General features: G+C 38.9%; 2 protein-coding genes across 2 annotated transcripts in view; one reads left to right on the forward strand and one right to left on the reverse strand.

The window, feature by feature from the left end:
- The window catches only part of HADHB (hydroxyacyl-CoA dehydrogenase trifunctional multienzyme complex subunit beta), a 602797-nt gene that overhangs the window by 403900 nt on the left and 177560 nt on the right, over positions 1–21337 (reverse strand). The window lies entirely within an intron of this gene.
- ASXL2 (ASXL transcriptional regulator 2) overlaps positions 1–21337 on the forward strand; it is a 136172-nt gene that overhangs the window by 72436 nt on the left and 42399 nt on the right. Inside the window, exons 3-4 of the mRNA XM_003125333.7 lie at positions 10818–10926; positions 14499–14649. Coding sequence (XP_003125381.6) covers positions 10818–10926; positions 14499–14649 — 260 coding nt within the window. The remainder of the gene's footprint in view (positions 1–10817; positions 10927–14498; positions 14650–21337) is intronic.

Raw genomic sequence — 21337 nt, forward strand, 5'->3', positions numbered from 1 at the left:
TTCTTATCTGACGGCTTAATTGGAGAAGGAGCCACTTCTAAACTATATGGTTGTTGGCAGGATTCAGATCTTTGGGGTTATTCAGAATGAGGTGCCTCAGTTTCCAGCTGGCAGTTGGCTAGAGGCTGCCCTGAGTTCTTTGCCACTTGGGCCTCCCCAACCTTTGTGCTTCCTCAAAGCCAGCAGGGAAGAGGCACCCTGCAAGAATAAAGCCAGCAAGGGAGAGTCAACCTTGTAAAGATATGTCAGTCTTTTGTACTGTAGTCACTTTCCATCCCCTCTGCTGTATTTTATTGGTTAGAAGCAAGTTACAGGTCCTACCTACATCAGGGGGAAGGTGGAGAGGGTATGAGTTCCAGGAAGTGGCAGGGGAGTATTTGGGGGTCATTTTAGAGTATGTCCACTACAGCCTCCACTGATAATAGCCTGCAGTGTGGCGGCCACATGTGATTTTCTAATTCCATCATTTCTTCTTTACCCATTAGTTGGAATTATGCTGCAAGGAATTCTCCCCCATTCATTGATTTGTTCACTATTCATATCAGTATGATGAGAGTCTTCTTATTCTAATTAGTATTTTCTACTATAATCATTTATTCTATTTCTTAAGTAGAAAGTAGCACTTTGCTTTCTGTTAACAGGGTTAAGAGAAGTCTTAACCATGGATGCCTAAACAGATTTGAGATATAAAGAATCATTTACCAAATACACTTTAAAGGTAAATTTTAATATGTAACTTCTATCATAGGCTTATAAAGCCTTTGTTAATTCTACTGGAAAATATACTTACATGTAACAAGCTTTTCAGGTTACCATCAAAACATCATGATTGCTTTTTTTTTTTTTTTTTGTCTTTTTGCTATTTCTTGGGCCGCTCCCGTGGCATATGGAGGTTCCCAGGCTAGGGGTCCAATTGGAGCTGTAGCCACTGGCCTCACCAGAGCCACAGCAACGCAGGATCCGAGCCGCGTCTGCAACCTACACCACAGCTCACGGCAACGCCGGATCGTTAACCCACTGAGCAAGGGCAGGGACCGAACCCGCAACCTCATGGTTCCTAGTCGGATTCGTTAACCACTGCGCCATGACGGAAACTCCATGATTGCTTTTATATTAATATTCTTCAAGCAAAAAGCTAATTTTCCCCCTATTTCAGTACTCTATTGAATAACTGAAAGTTTTGGTGATATGAGCTAAACATACTCATTCTAAAACCACCAGATCCTCCTAGCTTCTTCATCTTTGGCTTTCCTCTTGATCTTTAAATGTTGCATGTAAGTGTCCCCATTTTTTGCTTTCATGGACATCTGTGACTCACTCTTCTTGAGTAGGTCTCTTCTTTTTTTTTTTTTTTTTTTTTTTTTTTTTTTTTTTTGTATTTTGCCTTTTCTAGGGCCACTTCCCATGGCATATGGAGGTTCCCAGGCCAGGGGTCCAATCAGAGCTGTAGCCACCAGCCCACGCCAGAGCCACAGCAATGACAGATCCGAGCCGCGTCTGCAACCTACACCACAGCTTATGGCAATGCCAGATCCTCAACCCATTGAGCAAGGCCAGGGATCGAACCCGCAACCTCATGGTTCCCAGTCGGAACTGTTAACCACTGCGCCACGATGGGAACTCCCTTGAGTAGGTCTCTTCTTATACTTGATCAACAAACACCTTGATATTCCATGTGTCTTTTCTCTTTGGAAATCTTTCACTTCAGTCTGTGTACAGTCCCCCTTCTCCCTACCTGCTGTTGTCTTTTTGCTTTTAATTGCATGCCTCGTGACAAAGGAAGTGATTTTGAAAAAGAGGCTTACTTACTCTCAGAAGCTATGTTGTTTTAATAATTTATTTGTATATTTTGGACTGTTTAATATTTTTTTAAAAATGATTCCTGATAATCAAAAAAGTCAGTCAGTAATGACAAAAATGTATGCTGGAAAAACACCCTGAATTCACTAACTAGGAATACATTGTTTATTGCGTTAATTGAAGAAACTAAGAAAATTGTTATACTATTTTTTTTCGCTGAAGATTATTAATATATTTCATTTAGGATATTAGTTCCTAAATAAAGTTGAGAGAAAAGAAAATAGAAAAATTCTGAAGATGTGTTGTCATTTTTTAAATGAAAGTTAAAAAAAAAAGAAGGTATTTGCATTTCTCTTATAGTACCATAATTGCAACTGTTCACTTTTTTTTTCCCCCCCTCCCCTTGAAACCATTTTCTCCATTCCTGAACTTTTTTTATTTTGGAGCATTTCTTTGTGGGCTGGATTTAAGTTTATGGGGGATCTTTCCCTTAGTTCCCATGGGCTTAATAATATCTATTGCTTCTTTGAATGACATCTTGGCTCAATATAAATTTTTTTGCTAACTTTTCTTAAGAACTTTATTGTCTTTGGTATTGAGTATTGCTAAGAAAGCAGATGTTAGGGCTTATTGGTCAGTCTTTGTTGCTTAACAGTTGTAATTTCAGTGGTTTATAACAACAAATAGTTCCTTTTCTTCCTTATGTCTTTAGATGAGCTGGGGTTCAGTTTTTGTTGCCCAGGCTTGGCTCTAAGCTGTGGGTTGTTCTCTGTTCCTTTGGAATCAGTGGCTGCTCTCATAGCAGTTAGGAGTAAGCCAAACTATCCAAGCATGTGTTAGCCTCTGTTTCTGTCCTTTGTTATCATTTCATTGACAAAATCAAGCCTTATGGCCAAATGCAATGTCAATGGGACAGGGAAATATATTTTATTTCCTGTAAGGTGGCATGGCATGATAGAGGGAGTGAATGATGAAATAAAAATAGTAATTCATTCTGCCACTTTTACTTTTCATGCCTAAATCTCAGCTTGATTCTTTCTAATCCTTGAAATTCAAGATTTAGAAAAAAATTTAGATAAATATTTCTGATTATCTTGGCTACTTGAGTTAGTCTGTACAGGTTTAGTAGGATGTTACCTCTTCTTACATCATTCGGTATACCTTATTGATTCATAAACAAAATATTTTCTGATTGGTAGGTGAGAGTTGTTACCTCTGAATATTTTCCTATACTTTTCTTCTGTATCCATTTCATTTCTCTGTCAGTATGAATGCTTTTGACCTAGGCGTTTTGTCAGTTGAGGTATTTTCAGTTGTAAACAACAGGATATGCAATGTAAACTGGCTTAAACATTAAAGGAATTTAATCATGTGATATAAGTGAAAAAACTTGATCCAGGTGCTCTGGTAATTTGATCAGTATCTCAGCTCTGCTTCCTTCATTTTTGTTCCATTTTCTCAGGCTCATCCATCATAGTTGCAGAATGACTGTTTGTAGGACCTAGGGTCTGTGTGCTGTTGGATTTGGATGTAGGAAAGAAGAGGATCTGCCTCCTAGAGCTTAAATGAAGTCACCCACCATTGAATCCGGCTGGCCCACAGTGGAGTCACGTGTTAAATGAAAACTTTTTCGTTACAGTATACAGTTATAAATGATAAGTATTTGGAAGTATTGGATTCTATACAACCTTGGTGTGGCTTCCTTAAACAAGGTGGATTAAGGCTGAAATCTGAAGAGCACATTGGAGTTTGCTAGGAGAAAAGGTGAGGGTTATGATTGCAAGCAGAAGTATTAGCTAGTACAAAAGCCAAAAAGTCAGGAGAATTATAAGTTAATTATAAGAATTATAAGCTGAGCAGAGGTGGCCTGATCGTACTTGTTTTTAAAATGTCACTCTGGCTTCGGAATGGAGATCTGATGGGGTGAGTGAAATTACTGTCACTTGAGAGAGGGAACACTGGAACATAATGGAACTGGAGTGGAAGAGCAAGTTATTCTGCACAGTCAAGTTACAAAGTAGATGGTATTTCCTCTGTTTTACAGAAGAGAAAGTTAAGGGTGTTTACGGTCACGAGCCCATGGCCACACTCAGATCTGAATTCAGCTTGGTATGAATACATAAATCTGGCTCTTTGGCCACACAGTGTTGTCTCCTTTCATGAGTTAACTATGTTGGTTTCATCTGAGCAGTGTGTTACAGGCCTCAGATCTTTCAGCCCTACTGGCTACTGCTAAGGAACAACTTTTACTGCAGAGAGAGTTAAATAAGGCTGATGGCAATATGACTGAAGTTATTTCTGTTCTTGGGCCTTGTGTCTGAAATATCTTAATATGTTTCCTTCATGAACTAGATTCAGCATAAGATTATAGCACTGCACTTGTTCCTGTCCTTAGGAGAATTGCCTCCCACCCCTGAACTCCTCTCTCTTGAGCACTGACAAGAAAAATTAGAAGTTACATTGTCTTATGATAGTTAGGCCATCTTTTAGGTGTGCTTCATGTGTCAGAACTTAACCCCATATCATATTTACTTGACTTTATATCAGTGTTGATTTCCTCAGTGCCAGAGTTGGATCACTCATACAGGTGATACCTGTTCTTTCAAGTTATTCAGTTATTTTTATTTCATCGTATCATTCTGGAGTTACTTGTCTTGAAAGTATATTCCTGCCATCATGGGCAGGGTAGCCTATTTTTCTTCTCTGCAGTTGCCTCATTATTCATAGAAATAAAACTTTGAGTATTCTCTGACTTGTTATATTTTCCTAAAATCAAATCTAAATATTTGTTTCAGACAGTATAGTGTTCTGTATATCTTGTGGGGTTTTTGAAATTTTCTTATTTCTTTCAAAGGAAAATTGCATCAGATTTGGAAGGGATATATGGTGTCTCTATCTCTGTTATCACATCTTTTCTCCAGATGTGTGTGCCATTTACTTTCATTAGTATTACTTTTAGGAGTTTTTTTGTTTTGGTTCGGTTGAGTTTGGGTTGGGGTATTGTTTTGGTTTGGTTCTAGGTACTAAGCTTTAATCGAGATTATTTGTTTCTTTCTCTCTGACCTAAAGCACTTTGTAGATACAAGCCTGTGATCTCTCTTCCATAATTCCAAAATCCAAAATGCTTGAAAAAGTTTTTTCAGACTTTTTGGATCAAACCTCATTTGTCAGCAACACTTCTCTTGAACTGACATGAAACTTTCTGTGGTCTTTGTTTATCCCACTTAGAGTAAATACTCATGTATTTCACTGTGTTTGGTTATGGGATTGCTGCCCCTAATCTCTCTGGTGATGGTATATAGAATATGGTATAATGTTGCCTTTCTAAAATCCAAACAGGTTGGTTTTTTTTTGTTGTTGTTGTTTGTTTGTTTGTTTTTTTTTTTTTTGGTCTCTTGTCTTTTTAGGGCTGCACCCACAGCATGTGGAGGTTCCCAGGCTAGGAATTGAATCAGAGCTATCGCTGCCAGCCTACACCACAGCTCATGGCAGCGCTGGATCCTCAACCCACTAAGTGAGGTCAGGGATCGAACCTGCGTCCTCATGGATGCCCGTCAGGTTTGTTAACTGCTGAGCCATGATGGGAACTCCTATATGTTCTTTTTAAGCAGTCTCTTTCCTGTTCTTCTTCTGTTTTCTTCCTACTGGAATCTTGGCTTCGTCACTTTTCATTAATAACGGTGTGATCTTTGAACAGCTTGGTTGACACCTCAATACATTCATTTGTTCATTTGTAAAAATGGTGTAATAATTTTGCTCACCTCAGAGGATTGTTATGAGGGCTAACTAGAATGCTACCTGGAATTTAGTGCTCCTTTTGCTGTTAATGTACCTGTTATTGATTCATATCCTGTTGTTTACCTCCCTAACATATGGTCAACCATTCTCTTACTTTGAGGTCATTTTCAGTCCTTTGACACTTAATAATTAATGCTGGAGTTAATCCTTGCATACATGTTCTTAAGTCTTTGTGGACTTATTTCTGTAGGATAATTGAAGTAGGATTGTTGGATCAGTAGCCCCTGATATTTGTAATTTTAATTGTAACTTCCACATTCCTTTCCTAAGGCAGAATTGAGAGATGGGTTGGTGGGGTGGGGTCGCAGTAAGCAGTTTTCAGTCCTACCAGCAGTCTATACGAGGGCTAACTTGCCCATAACCTTACTAACAGTGGATTTTATCAATTCATTTTTTAAAAAATAATTGTAAACTCCCAGGAAAATATAAAAATTATTCCATGTGCACTTCCCCCAACTTCTTACATTGGTAACATTTTATATAACTGTAGTATAATATCAAAACCAAGAAACTGACATTATTACTGTATTGCTGAGGAAGATTTTAATCCATTTGACTTATCTGAGTCTGACCAGTGGTGTCTCAATTTGACTTCTTTTCCTTTAACCACTATTAAGTTTGGAGAGCTTTTCATATATTCTACTGGCCATTTACATTACATGTTCATATCCTTTATCCATTTTTTCTAATTGGTTTTTTGTGTTTTTCTAAAAGAAGCTCTCTCAGGAATATTCATTTTTTGTCTGCCATTTGTTTTGCAGTTATTTATTCCAGCTTTGTATACTTTGCATAGTTTGGTTGATCGTATTTTTTTTTCCTGTACAGAAATTATTTTTACTTAGTCATTAAGGTTTTTGGGTTTTCTCTCTAATGTAGAAAGCTTTCTCTATCCTATAGGTTAGAGAAACCTCCTATTTTTTCTATTTTGGCTTTTAGACCATTTGGAATATAAACTGAAGAAATTATTATTGTTATTATTATTTGGGGGGGGGTCTTTTCTAGGGCCCCTCCCGCGGCATATGGAGTTCCCAGGCCAAGGGTCTAATCAGAGCTGTAGCCACCGGTCTACACCAGAGCCACAGCAACACAGGATCTGAGCCGCGTCTGCAGCCTACACCACAGCTCACAGCAACACCGGATTGTTAACCCACTGAGCAAGGCCAGGGATCAAACCCGCAATCTCATGGTTGGTTCCTCGTCGGATTTGTTTACTATTGTGCCATGAGAGGAACTCCTAAACTGAAGAAATTATTATTCCTAATGTATAATATGCTCTGCCAGCACTACTTTTCTTATTTATTGCCACACCCACAGCATATGGAAGTTTCTGGGCCAAGGACCTGTGCCACAACTGTGGCAATGCCGGATCCTTAACCCACTGTGCTAGGCTGGGGATCAAACCTGTGCCACCTCAGAGACAATGCCAGATCCTTAACCCACTGTACTGGGCTGGAGATCACACCTGTGCCTCCTCAGAGACAGTACCAGATCCGTAACCTGTTGTGCTACAGCAGAAACTCCAGCACTAGTTATTAAGTAAACTGTTTTATTTAGGACTCTTGATTGCTTGTGACTTAAAACCTAAACAAAATTCCAGAGGTAGAACTGGCTGAAGGCAAGGCTTGATATAGTGGCATAAGTAACATTGCTGGAAAAAAACACTGTCAGCTCTGCCTTTTGGGGTTTTGAATTTTTCCCTCTGGTTCTTATCTAGTCCTTCCAATGTGTTGTTCCACCTCAATTTCAGATACTTCCTACATGGTCATATGATTGAAAGTTTACGGTTTTTTAAATTTTTAATTAATTATTTATTTTTATGCCTGCACCTGTGATACATGGAAGTTCCCAGGGGTCAGGTCAGAGCTGCAGCTGGTGTCCTATGCCATGGTCATGTGGGATCTGAGTCACTTCTGTGACCTGCACCACAGCTCATGGCAACACCTGATCCTTTTTTTTGTCTTTTTTGTGTGTGTTTGTGTGTGTGCCTTTTTTTTTTTTTTTTTTTTTTTTTTTTGCCTTTTCTAGGGCCTCTCCTGAGGCATATGGAGGTTCCCAGGCTAGGAGTCTAACAGGAGCTGTAGCTGCCGGCCTACATCAGAGCGACAGCAGTGCAGAATCGGAGCTGCGTCTGTGACCTACACTACAGCTCATGGCAACACAGGATCCTTAACCCACTGAGTGAGGCCATGGATCAAACCAGCAACCTCATGGTTCCTAGTCGGGTTCGTAAACTACTGAGCCATGACGGGAACTCCAACAATGCCTCATCCTTAACCCACTGAGTGAGGCCAGGGATCATACCTGCATCCTCATGGATACTAGTCGGGTTCATGACCTGCTGAGCCACATGGGAACTCCAGGTGTTATTTTTTTATGCTGCTCAGATAAAGAGAAAAATTCTCTTCAGAAGGAAGCTTTCCTGGAGAGCAAGTTTCTTTCCTAAGTGCCTAAGTAAATAGCTCTTTAGGTTGTTGCCCATGATTCAGTCATGTATCTCTTCCTGAATCTATCAGTGTAGGAGTTGGGAGTGGGGAGCACAGAAATTAGAAATGCAAGTTTAACAGCTTGGACTTGCACTTCTGATGAGCATGGCTTTAAGTCTGTCTCAACCTCATGAGAGTGGGAGAGGGATAATATTTCACAGGAAATTTTAGGTTCTGTCTCCAGAAGAGGGAACAGATGCCAGGTAACTAAAACCATAGGTGACCAAGATCCAGTCTATATATATTTATTTGATACAAAGTTTGGAAGTTTGACTATAATTGGGTTATGTGTGGGGTTTGTTGTTGTCGTTGTTGTTTTTTTAGGGCTGCATCCGAGGCATATGGAGGTTCCCAGGCTAGTGGTGGAATAGGAGCTGTATTGCCAGCCTATACCACAGCCACAGCAACACAGGATCTGAGCCGTGTCTGCGACCTAACCACAGCTCACAGCAACGCTGGATCTTTAACCTACTGAGCGAGGCCAGACATTGAACCTGAGTCCTTGTGGATACTAGTTGGGTTTGGTACTGCTGAGCCACAACGGGAACTCCATACTTTTTTTATGTGTGTGTTTCTTTTATTAAAGATTTTTTTGGTTACATTTTGGATCTTTTTTTTTTTTTTTTTGTCTTTTTGCTATTTCTCTGGGCCGCTCCCACGGCATATGGAGGTTCCCGGGCTAGGGGTCTAATCAGAGCTATAGCCACCGGCCTACGCCAGAGCCACAGCACCTTGGGATCCGAGCCGCGTCTGCAACCTATACCACAGCTCATGGCAACGCTGGATCTTTAACCCACTGAGCAAGGGCAGGGACCGAACCCGCAACCTCATGGTTCCTAGTCGGATTCGTTAACCACTGCACCACGACGGGAACTCCTGTGTGTGTTTCTTTTTAGAGCTGCACCCACAGCATATGGAGGTTCCCAGGCTAGGGGTTGAATGGGAGCTGCAGCTGCCGGCCTACATCACAGCCAGAGCAATGCGAGATCTTTAACCCACTAAATGACATTTTATATATTTTTAGCATGGAAATACCTAAATTAGATAAATATATTTGAAAATCAACCGGAAGATATTCACCATTTTCTTTAGCAAAAAATTTTCCTTTTTTTTTCTTTTGTCCTTCACCTTCTGAGTTTTTGACCCCCAGCACCTTCACATCACTAACAGAGGCTCATGACCATTCTCTCCCCCTCCCCGCCAAGAATTGCTCTCTTTGGTTACCCAAGATACCTGGTAGCCTCTTCTACTAGGCCTCTTTGGGTTATTTAGTAGTACCAGCAGAGGACTTAGGGGGAGAAGATCTGGAAATGTGTAAGTAGATTGCCTTATCCCTCAGGTATTGTGAGATTTAAAAAAAAAAAATTTTAATTTGAGGATACCACACATCTTCATTTCTGTAACTATAGGAAAATGAAATTGATTGCAATTAGAAAGGAAAATTATATAGTATTTTTTTGCAGATAATTTATCATATACCTAAAAGTTTAGAAAATACGGAGTTCCTGTTGTGGCTCAGCAGTCAGTGCACCCGACTGGCATCCATGAGGATGCGGGTTTGATCCCTAGCTTCACTCAGTGTGTTAAGGATCCAGCATTGCTGTGAGCTGTGATGTAGGTCACAGATGCGGCTCAGATCCTGTGTTGCTGTGGTGTAGAGAGACCAAACAAAAAGTTTAGAAAATACAAATTAGAATTAATAAACATTTAACCAAGTTTCTACATAGAAGATGAATATTCCAAGGCCTACTTTATGCGTGTTTTTTTGTTGGTTTTTTGTTTTGTTTTTTGTTGTTTGTTTTTTGTCTTCTTGCCTTTTTAGGGCAGTACCCGTGGCATGTGGAGGTTCCCAGGCTAGGGGTGTAATCGGAGGTATTGCCACTGGCCTACCCCACAGCCACAGCAACGCCAGATCTGAGCTGTGTCTGCGACCTACACCACCCATTGAGTGAGGCTAGGAATTGAACCCACAACCTCATGGTTCCTAGTTGGATTTGTTTCTGCTGCGCCATGAGGGGAACTCCCTTTATGCCTTTTTAAGTGATCTCATGATGGGTCTAAATACAATCATAATTATACAGATATGGACTCATTTTGGTGTATAGCTAATACGTAATAACATAATGTTCTATGTCAATTATATCTCCATTTAAAAAAATAAATACAGGAGACCATGGAAATGTCTTCATTTCATAACTCAGATTCAGCCTGTGGCAGCAGTATGCAAGGAGATTAATGTCATTTATTTCTCTGTGTGTGTTTTCTTTTTCCTCCTTGTTTTACTTCTGCAGTCAAATGCTCTGCCCCAACCTATATATACCCCCCTTATTTATTGTTTTACTTTTGGATATTTAAAGCTTGTGCTAGATGAAATAGGTTTTTTTAAAATTCAACTTCATTGAGAGGTATTAATAAATGAAATTTTGGAGTCTGCTATGGCACAGTGGGTTAAGGATCTGGTGTTGTCTCTGCAGTGGCACAGGTTTGATCCCCAGCCTGGCACAGTGGGTTAAGAATCCAGCATTGCCATTGCTGTGCCATGGGCTACAGCTGCAGTTTGGATTTTATCCCTAGCCCTGGAACTTCCACATGCCATGAGTGTGGCTGAAAAAGAAGAAAAAAATAAAGTATATTTATGTCAAATAAGTATTGATCAGTTAATTTTATCTTAGTTCAGTGCTACATAGGATATTCAGAGGCAGAAACTAACCTTTTTTTTTTTTTTCTTTTTGGCAGTGGCACTTCCCCTCTTGCATGCCTAAATGCAATGCTGCACACAAACTCCCGAGGTGAAGAGGGCATCTTCTATAAGGTTCCAGGTAGAATGGGAGTATATACTTTGAAGGTAAATATTTTTGTTAGGGGGTCATTTAAAAGTAAAAACAGGAAGTAACTACTATAAATAATACTTGGGTCATAGAATTTTGTAAGAGCTTACTTAAAGGAAGAGGTAAAATTTTCAAGCCTGTATCCAATACATTTTTTTAAATTAATCTGTAACCATCTCTGGGTATATCAGAGAAAGAACTTCATTTTTCATTCTTTGCCATAGCATTATTTTGAGAAGATGAAGTTAAAATGACATCCAGTGACTTTTTAAAGGGCCTCACATCATTTGAATAATAATGAGTGTTACTATGGAGCATACAGCCTTTATGCTTTATATTACTTTCTCATTTAATTCTCCATTACAGAGTTGTGGTTATTATTCCTGTGTTATTAGGTGAAAGCCACAGTTCAGAAGATTGGATTTTCTTGTCCAATGTTGGCCAGGTAGTACCAGAACCAGAATGTGAACCCAGATCTGACTGAATTCCCATGTTCTTTTACCCTAACAGACTTCTTAATTTCTAATTTCTGCACTGAAAAGGGACCTTGGCTTATCACTGTCTTTTCAGTTACAAGCAGAAAAATCAACTCAAATGAGCTTGAGTAAGACAAAGAATTTATTAGTTTCATATAACCGAAAATTCTATGGAAACTCAGCCGGAAATCAAAAACTCAAATGATTGTCATCAAGGGTGGATCTCTGCTTTCTTTTGGCTTCATTCTCAGGCAGGCTGTCTCACTGTATTTGACTTCATTCCCCACTCCTTACTCCGCAAGCTGTAAGTCTGGAGAGAAGGAGTCTCAGGAACTGAAGCCAGAGCCCTTTAGTTAGTTCTGAAGTGGCTTAATTGGTTGGGCTTGGCCCATGTGTCTATACCTGCATGATCATCCTTGCTAGATGTATTGATCTTCGGACTGGCCACTTGTAGGTTCATGATCACCCTTGATGTGTGGGTGTGGTTAAGCCCTCCCGAGCTGGATGAATTGAGGAAACAGTTGTTTCCCAAGGAAGTTTATCAGCAGAAGGGGCATTAATGTTTGGCATGCAATGACTGTCCATGTGTGTGTGGGACTCTGTCCTCTCTTACCTGTTAGCTTTGACTGTGGTCCTCACTGGGCTCAGTGATTGTATGTAGCCTACTAACATTAAAAAGATCTGACTGACTTACAGTACTACCTTTTAAAACACTTTGTTGAACGTCATGGAGGCACAGTGGAGCTTTCTACGTTTCAGTTTAGCTGTTCTAGACCTTACATGTTGTTAATATCATTTATTAATTGCCCACTCTGTGCTGCACACTATAGGGGCTATAAAGAAGGATAAACTATAGTCCCTCATCTCTTGAAGCTCACATAGTTACTGAAATAATTGCATACTGACAAAACATACTGTGCTGTAAAGTGGTCTGATAGTGTAGAGAAATAAAGATTAATCTTGAATAAGGCTATCTAGAAGTTTTTGCTTGTTTTTGTTGTTGTTGTTTTAAACTTGTAAGATTTCTGTTGAGCGTTGGCAGTTAAGTGACATGGGAATAGCTTAAGCAGAGGCATTCAGAATGGATTTGAAAGTAAATTGGAGTGATTAAATCCTTACCTGTGTGTGGGCTGGTGGGTAAGGAGTCAGGATGGGATAAATGTTAGGTGAAGAGCAAACTCTTAGGGGCTTTTGAAAACCTGACTGAGCAGTTAGAAAAGGAGGGAGGGTGGGTGCATGTGGCAGAAATGGCAGAGGTTTTTCTGGAGAATAGAGTGAACAAACCTATGTTTAGGAAGGTAGTTCAAGTAGGATACACTTAGGAGGAAAGCAGACAGTAGAAAAGTGGCAGAACACTGTAAACCAGCTGTAAGGGAAAAAATAAAAATCATTGTAAAAAAGAAAAAGAAAAAAAGGATGATAGCAAGAAAACTTGTCCAAAAGAGTATTATTGCTTGAAAGAAACAATAATAAGCTCTCATAGTTTGAACTGTGAGAGTGGTAAAAGAGGTGGAGGCAAGGAGCATTCAAGAGATAAAATGGAAACTATTTGGAGTGGGTAAAAGAAGGGGTGCAGTGATTCAAGATTTGGGGCCTGAGTTCATCCTGGAGGGATCATAAGTTTAAGAAGATACTGGAATTTGTATTTAAATTATTCATTGAATTTACAGGTCAAGAGGTCTGGTTGGCAACTAACTATGTGTTCTGCATTTTGAAGGAAAAGATAGAAGAATAAGGGATATGTATTTTTTAAAAGTGTATAACGTGCGAAATAATTCAGAGCAAAATGACACTAGAGTGTAAACATAAGTGGGAAAAAAAAGTTTCTTATTAGATCAGAAGTTACTGTCTTGGTCTTATGTCATGAATGCCAATTATAGGTAGGAAGGTCACATGTCAGACTTATTTTTTATCTGATTATAAAAATAAATTATGTGGGTAAAACTATATTGAGGAGAAAAGAATCATGCATAGTTTATAACTTAGGCATAACATTCAGTGGAGTTCCCGTCATGGCTCAGCGGTAATGAATCCAACTAGTATCCATGAGGATGTGGGTTTGATCCCTAGCTCAATGGGTTGGAGATCCAGTGTTGCCATGAGTTGTAGTGTAGGTTGCACATGAGGCTCTGGTCCTATGTTGGTGTGGCTGTGGCCTTAGGCCAGCAGCTCCAGCTCCAGTCGGACCCCTAGGCTGGGAACTTCCGTGTGCCGCAGGTATGGCCGTAAAAAGACAAAAACCCCAAAAATTCACTAATATGTTTATTATATATGTATATTTTATATACTACACAAATACATTTATTGAGGTCTTATGCTAGGTACTGTTCTAAGCATTTTACGTTTATTAACTTATTTAATTTCAGAGTAATCTTTTAAGGTAGGTACTATTACCCCATCTTAAAGACAAGGCTACATAATTAGGAGATGATAAAGCCAGAATTCAATCCCAAAAAGTCTTAATTTCCTAGTTTTTGACCTTGCAACTACCCTTTTATATCTCTCACACACTGTGGCTGACATAGGTATCCTTTCTGATTAGCATTCTCACTATCCAATGCGGAAACCAAAGATTCATGTAGTTTTTTTTTTTTTTTAATGATTCCTTTTGTAATGACTCCTTTTATTTACTAACCAATTTTCAGGAACCAGTTCGTTTTAAATAATGCACTATCTTTTGTTATCCAGACTCCTAACTGAAATCACAATACATAATGGTATTTACATACACACAAATACATATATTATTACATGGATGATGGCTATACATACATTTTTTAGAAATGTTATGTAGATTTTTCCTGAACATTTTATCATTTATCTGGACTAATATATACCAAGTTTTTTGTCTAATTTAAGCCTTTATGTTGTGTCTGTATAAGATCATCATGTATAATTTTTTTCTTTGGGTATAGATGGAAACATGAGCTAATTTGACAGGAAGAAGAGAAATGACAGTAATTCAGAAATTATTGCTGGTTCTGCTTCTGAATCTTATAATACTAAAAATTAAAAATCAGCCCAATTAAAAGTCACACAACGCATATCAGAAACTTAATTCCTGTTTGCTGAAATGGTCATGATTAATCCTAATTGGATGCCTACGTTTTCAGAAAGATGTGCCGGATGGGGTGAAAGAGCTATCAGAAGGTTCAGAAGAAAGCAGTGATGGTCAGTCAGATTCCCAGAGTTCTGAGAACAGCAGCAGCAGCAGTGATGGTGGCAGCAACAAGGAGGGAAAAAAGAGCAGGTGGAAAAGGAAAGGTAAATCCACCTGATCCCTCAATAAAGGTCTGAATGCTGTAGGACAAATGCCCTTGTTCATAGCTCTTCTTTTTCTAGACCACACGTCAGTTAGTCTCTTTCCCCTTAGCAGTTAGGTCAGTGTTGTCCAGCGGAATTCCCTGCGGGGATGGAGATGTTCTGCACCTGTGCGGCCCAGCTCAACACACCAGCCACTGGCTTCATGGGTCTGTTGAGCACTGGAAAGAGCTGGTGACTGAGAAACTGCATTTTAAATTTTATTTTATTTATTTTATTTTTATTCTTTTTGTCTTTTTGCCATTTCTTGGGCCGCTCCCACGGCACATGGAGGTTCCCGGGCTTGGGGTCTAATCGGAGCTGTAGCCACCGGCCTACACCAGAGCCATAGCAACGCGGGATCCGAGCCGCGTCTGCAACCTACACCACAGCTCACGGCAACGCTGGATCCTTTAACCCACTGAGCAAGGCCAGGGACCAAACCTGCAACCTCATGGTTCCTAGTCGGATTCATTAACCACTGTGCCACGATGGGAACTCCTAAATTTTATTTTAAATTTTAATAACCACATGGGGCCAGTGGTCATCATATTGGAAAACATGGGTCTAGGTTTTACCTGGGTTTCTATTTTCAGCTGTTGGCCACCCCTAGCCTTTTTTATGCTCTTGTTTTATTTACCTCTTTAATCCTATCTTCTAAAAATTTGAGAACTTAATTGCTCTAACAGCTCTCTGCTTGCTAGGAAAAGAATGCTTTTCATTTCTTCTAGAAAAGACTAAATTTAGTCTTTTGGTCTTTGCTCTCATGTCTACTTGGTTTCTGCTTCATAGCTTAAAACTTTGTTTAGGGAATAACATCTTTGTTGCTGCAGCTTTCCCTGGGATGAATTTCCATTTAAAGATGTGTTTTTATTACCTATTCTTGCTAATTAATTTTAGCTTCTTGTCAAGAGTCTCTCCAAAAAGGGAAAATCATTTTTATCCCAATATTGATCGATTCAGCCATACATAGCAAGGCAAATTTTTAAGACCGCTCATGCTGGTTCCCTATAAGGACTGATACAGTGACATTCCAGAGCAAAGTAGACATTCAAGAGTTTCCTGGAGTTCCCATTGAGGTGTAGAGGAGACAAATTCCAACTAGTAGTTGCAGGTCCGATCCCTGGCTTTGCTTAGCAGGTTAAGGATCTGGTGTTGGAGTGAGCCGTGGTATAGGTCGAAGATATGGCTTAGATCCCACATTGCTGTGGCTGTGGTGTCAACTGGCAGCTGTAGCTCCAATTTATCCTAGCTTGGATAACCTCTTAGGTTGAAGTGAGCTCTCTTTGAATCTAGAAGCTAGTTACTCTTGTTGGGTATTTGACTCATTAATTTTAAGTGCATCTTAGAACTTGTGATTTTTAACTGAAATATCAAATAAATCACGGAGTTCCCATCAAGGTGCAGTGGAAATGAATCCGACTAAGAATCATGAGGTTTCGGATTCAATCCCTGGCCTTCCCCTTGCTCAGTGGGTTAAGGATCTGGCATTGCTGTGAGCTGTGGTGTAGGTCACAGGCACAGCTCCGATCTGGCATTGCTGTGGCTGTGGTGTAGGCCAGTAGCTACAGCTCCAATTAGATCTCCTAGCCTGGGAACCTCCATATGCCAAGGGTGCGGGCCTGAAAATACAAAACGACAAAAATAATAAATAAATAAATCAGATGCAAAATCATCTGATTTATTACCACTTCTCTGTTAACGTGTGTACTACTCCTGTAGAAAATTTAGATAGTTGGTGATATTATCTGTGTTCTCTGATATAGCAATTATACACACTTGGGCAAATTTCATAGCCAGAGGATTTTAGCTTTAAGATCACAACTGCTTAGAGAGCAACCCAGACCTCATGTGTTGGTTACAAATGGAATAAAGGCAAGACAGGTTGGGACCTGTGACCAGTGTTCTTGGTAAGTGTTTTTTAAAGTAGTCCCTGTCAATGTGAAAAGAGATGTGTCCAAGAACTTAAATTTCTCAGAGTCCATAAAAGACCTTTTTTTACGGGGAGGGATGAAGCTGAAAGTATTAAGGGCTCTGTCTCTCCTCTGCTTCTCCCCACTTAAAAAAAATTTTTTTTATGTTTGGAAATTGTTGATCAAGGATTGGGAACCAAGCCAAGTCATCAGGCAGGAGAAACAGCTAGGTTCATAATTCCTTCATGTGCCCGGATACAGGGAAATCAATATGAAAGGAGATCAGATTAGTAAACTGGAACAAAATCATGGTCTTAGAGGTCTTTGCTTTGCAGTAGCTCATATGCAGCTGTAGCTGTTTTAAGTAGTGGTTGTTACATAGTTATGAGACTCTGTCTCTAAGAATTTAAGGTACATGTATTGTGATACAGGAGGGTCTAAGAAATAACAATAGAACCCATTGTTAGTAGCTTAGTGGGTAGATTAAAACTTTGCCCCACACTCAGCATAATATTAGAAGATATTAACAGCAAGGTAATAGCAAATTCAGAACTGTGGTCCACATAAATTATTTTTGAACTGCCTCTGCTTCTTTCCTCTTCTAGAAATTGTCACAGTGTTAAATACTTACCCTCAGTTTACATTAAGATGAGATGTTCAGTAAAGATGTTTTCTGAATGTAGCCTATTATACTGAGTACAAAATGGGATTTTTGTGATGTTTGGAAGGTGGCGGTGAGAGGGGCAGGTAATGTCATGTGGAATTCATATTTTCTCTGGCAGCTTTGATGCTCTTCAGAAATGAAAAAATGCTGACATAGCAATAATGAAGAATGTTTTTGTCTCTCATAGGGTGTACTTCTCTTGCTCGTGGGTCATACATGTGGCATAAGCAGAGAAATGTAAATTTTTAGGTTTATATTTATGGATGTTTTTGTAGTCCAGTGCAAATTAAAGTGGAAAACTTATAGTTAGCAGTGATAGTGGCAGCATACTGCAAAACAGTTCTAAGTCAGTTGTAGATATTAATAAAGTTAAAACAAACGAAATGTGCCTATTCTTTTTTCTTACTTAGGGCTTTTACTCTCAATCTGACATCACTTTATTTCAAATGCATTGTAAGACAGGAAGAACACTGAGATAGTATCAAAACCCACTTCCTTTTATGTGCAAAAATAAAGAGCTCTGACAGCAAAACTGATACTTCAAGTTGGAAATCTATAGAAACTCTCTTGGTATAGGTATGCCTTTTAGCTAGATAAGGACAGAGAACAGAGCTTTGAAATTCTATCCAATATTAAAACTAGTTTATTGATTTGTTTGGAAGGTGGAAGAACTTAGAAGTTTGTAGTTTGGGTTCCTAATTTTCAGACAGGAAACAATGTTCAGAGAAGAGCTTTATGAAATTTCAAGCAAAGGTAAGATGGATAAACACCAGAGAAATGATTAAAATCAAGTAGAATTTTCTGCTGCCTTTTTTTTTTTTTTTTTTTGGCGGGATCATAGATAGCTAAGTGAAATTTCTGCCTCTTCCCTAAAATACAAATAATGCAACATGAAGCAACTGCAGAAATATTATTTTTATCTTGTGATAAAGTTTTGTTAAATTTTGGTCTGTTTTTAAAATGTCTTAAGAAAAAAATTAAATGAAATACACTTTTTCACCTAATTCTTTCCAGGAACATGATCTAATGTTACTATTTACTCTTTGTTCAGAACTACTTTGAATCAGGCGTTTGATGCATAGTGTGTTACTTAAAATACCACAGACCTGTCTGACCTCTAACATCATTTATATACATGTGAAATTACTGAATAGTGAAGATTATGTATAGAAATGTCTCCTTTAAAAAGTCTACCGGATAGATGTGAACTCCTTTGGGCAAGGTTAACTGACGTGGTGAGAGACCTTTGGGAGAGATGTTCTCTTCTCTTGTGGGGTGATTGATATCTGAGTTGGAGGTTTTGGTTCTGTCATGTATTAAAGACAGCTATACTATTAGGGCTTGAATAGTTAGGTACCCAGAAGCAGGGAAGGTGTTCCGGTATGGCCTCTTCATCTTTGGTTAAGGGACTGAAGATAATCAGGAGCCACGGGCTGCCCAGTTCGGAGTAGCCTGCACTTGGTGTGAGAGGAAGGGACTTAAACTAAAACAATCTGTTACTTCTGGTAATGAAATTCCTCTAAAGAAAGACTGTCGTGAAAATAAAAACTCTCCCTTAAGAGATGGATTGCTAGTTTTGACAATTAAAATCTCAAACTTCATTGTTATTTCGTCTTTCAACTATTACTCCTTCAACTATGTAAAGCTCAGTTTTGATTTTGATACTACTGTTCCATTATTCCTGATAGTCTAATACTTCAGAGGGGCCTATTGAATATCTTCAGGAGAAAATAAAATATTGAAATTATTTACTTTCAATTCAAAAGCGTCTAATATGAATAGTGCATACCCTTATGACCTTGTTCAATATAATAATTTGTTGAAATGGAAAATCCTCAATGCTGTAATATATCTGAAAAGTGATGTCTTTTGAATTTGTATCAGTCAGTGGTACATCGGTATCCACAACAACCTGAAATTACTTCAGTGAACTATGTAAAAGTGCCTTTAATGAGCCTCACGTTCTAAAATTCGTTTAAATTTTTCTCTGAAAACACAGTTTAGAAAGGTTTCTCTGCCGGCTTGCTTTTTGGTTCTTGTGTGTGACTGTTTTGGTTTTTTAATCAAATAATGAGTGCTGATCTTTTGATCAGAAGTTGTTAATCTTTTATGTCTGTATGTTTATTTGAAAGCTAGCATTTTTGTTTCTAATCAGATACTAAGTAAGTTCTTTTGACTCTGTTGAGCAACCCACACTGGAGGACTAGTAGTTCTAAGAAGTGTTGTTTAGGCCATTAGTTTATTTGTAAAATCAAAGAGTTGTAAACTCTTGTTTCTCAAGATTTTTTTTGCTCTTTTGGCTCATCTCATTTCAGTCATCTAGTCAGTTTTCACATGTCCCCTCTGCCATTAACCTGTGGGATTTTGGTTGGGATTGCATTAAAACTGTACATCGGTTTGGGTTCTATTGCATGTTTACATTATTAAGCCTTTCAATCTATGAAGGTGATGTTATTGTATCTTTTTCAGTTTTCCATAATTTATTTCACTAATGTCTTAAAATTTTCTTTGTAGAGATTCTTGCACATCTTTTATTAGATTTATTCCTTGATATTTTTATCCTATTATAAGTGGATTACATTTTTCATCTCATAATTGTTTATTGCCGATATATAAAAATTCATGTAGTTTGTTTTTGTAAGTTGATTGTCAGTATCTATGAAGAATCTAGATTCTATCCTATTTGTAAGCTAACAAGTTAGCCTTGTATTGGTTTATGCATTCTGACAGAAGATACAAGACTCCAGGGTCAGAGAAAAAAGGACTTTATTATTTATTACTCACAGCATAGCAAGTAGTGTGAACATAGCATTTTTGTTGTGTTGGTTCCTCTTTTTTTTTTTTTTTGCTATTTCTTGGGCCGCTCCCGCGGCATATGGAGGTTCCCAGGCTAGGGGTCCAATCGGAGCCGCAGCCACCGGCCTATGTCAGAGCCACAGCAACGCAGGATCCAAGCCTCGTCTGCAACCTACACCACAGCTCACGGCAACGCCGGATTGTTAACCCACTGAGCAAGGGCAGGGACCGAACGCGCAACCTCATGGTTCCTAGTCAGATTCGTTAACCACTGCGCCACGACGGGAACTCCTGTTGGTTCCTCTTTATCCCCAAGTCTCCCAGGGTTGATGGGCTAACGGGCCCAGGTGCATCTGCTCATGCACTGAAGTTGAGAAATTCAGTCCCTTCCTTCCATTTTTATTGAAGTATAATTGACATACAGCACCGTACAAGTTTACTGTATACTGCAGAATGTTTTGACTTACATATGTCACACAGTCATTACCATAATGAGTTTAGTGAACATCCATCATCTCATATAAATACAAAATGAAAGAAATAGAAAAAAATTTTTTTCCTTGTGATGAGAACTTTTAGGGTGAACTCCCTTAACAACCCTCGCATGCAGCATTCGGCAGTCTATATGTATCGTGTCGTACATCACATCCCTAGTATTTATTTATAACTAGAAGTCTGTATGTTTTGATTGCCTTCACCTAATTCCTCCCCTCCCCCACCCGCCACCTCTGATAATCACGAATCTTACTGTTTTTTTCTATTAAGTATAATTGACCTACAACACTGTCGGTTCCTGTACACACCTGTACACACGATTCAGTGTTTCTGTATGTTTCAAAATGATAATCATGATAAATCTAGTAGTTTTCTGTCACTGGACAAAGATACTACACCATTGTTGACTGTATTCCCCATACTGTACGGGAAATACCTGTGACTTATTTATTTTGTAACAAACTTTATACCTCTTAATATGCCTTTCCCATTTCTCTCTTCCACTTACCACCCTCCCTTGTAGCAAATACCTGTTTGTTCTCTGTATCTATGATTCTGTTCCTATTTAGTTATATTTGTTCATTTGTTTTGTTTCTTAGGCTTCACATATAAGTGAAATCATAACAGTATTTGTCTTTCTTCTATTGACTGACTTTCTTTAGCATAATGCCCTCTGGGTCCATCACTGCTGCCACATATGGCAAGATTTCATTCTTTTTTTTATAACTAATATCTCATTGTGTGTGTGTGTGTGTGTGTGTGTGTGAGCGCATGTGTGTACATA

This window comes from Sus scrofa, chromosome 3, assembly GCF_054392235.1.
Source record: "Sus scrofa isolate SSC_HxYL_T2T_F1_AM1 chromosome 3, Sscrofa_HxYL_maternal_Yorkshire_Landrace_v2.0, whole genome shotgun sequence".
In the NCBI taxonomy this organism is placed as follows: domain Eukaryota; kingdom Metazoa; phylum Chordata; class Mammalia; order Artiodactyla; family Suidae; genus Sus; species Sus scrofa.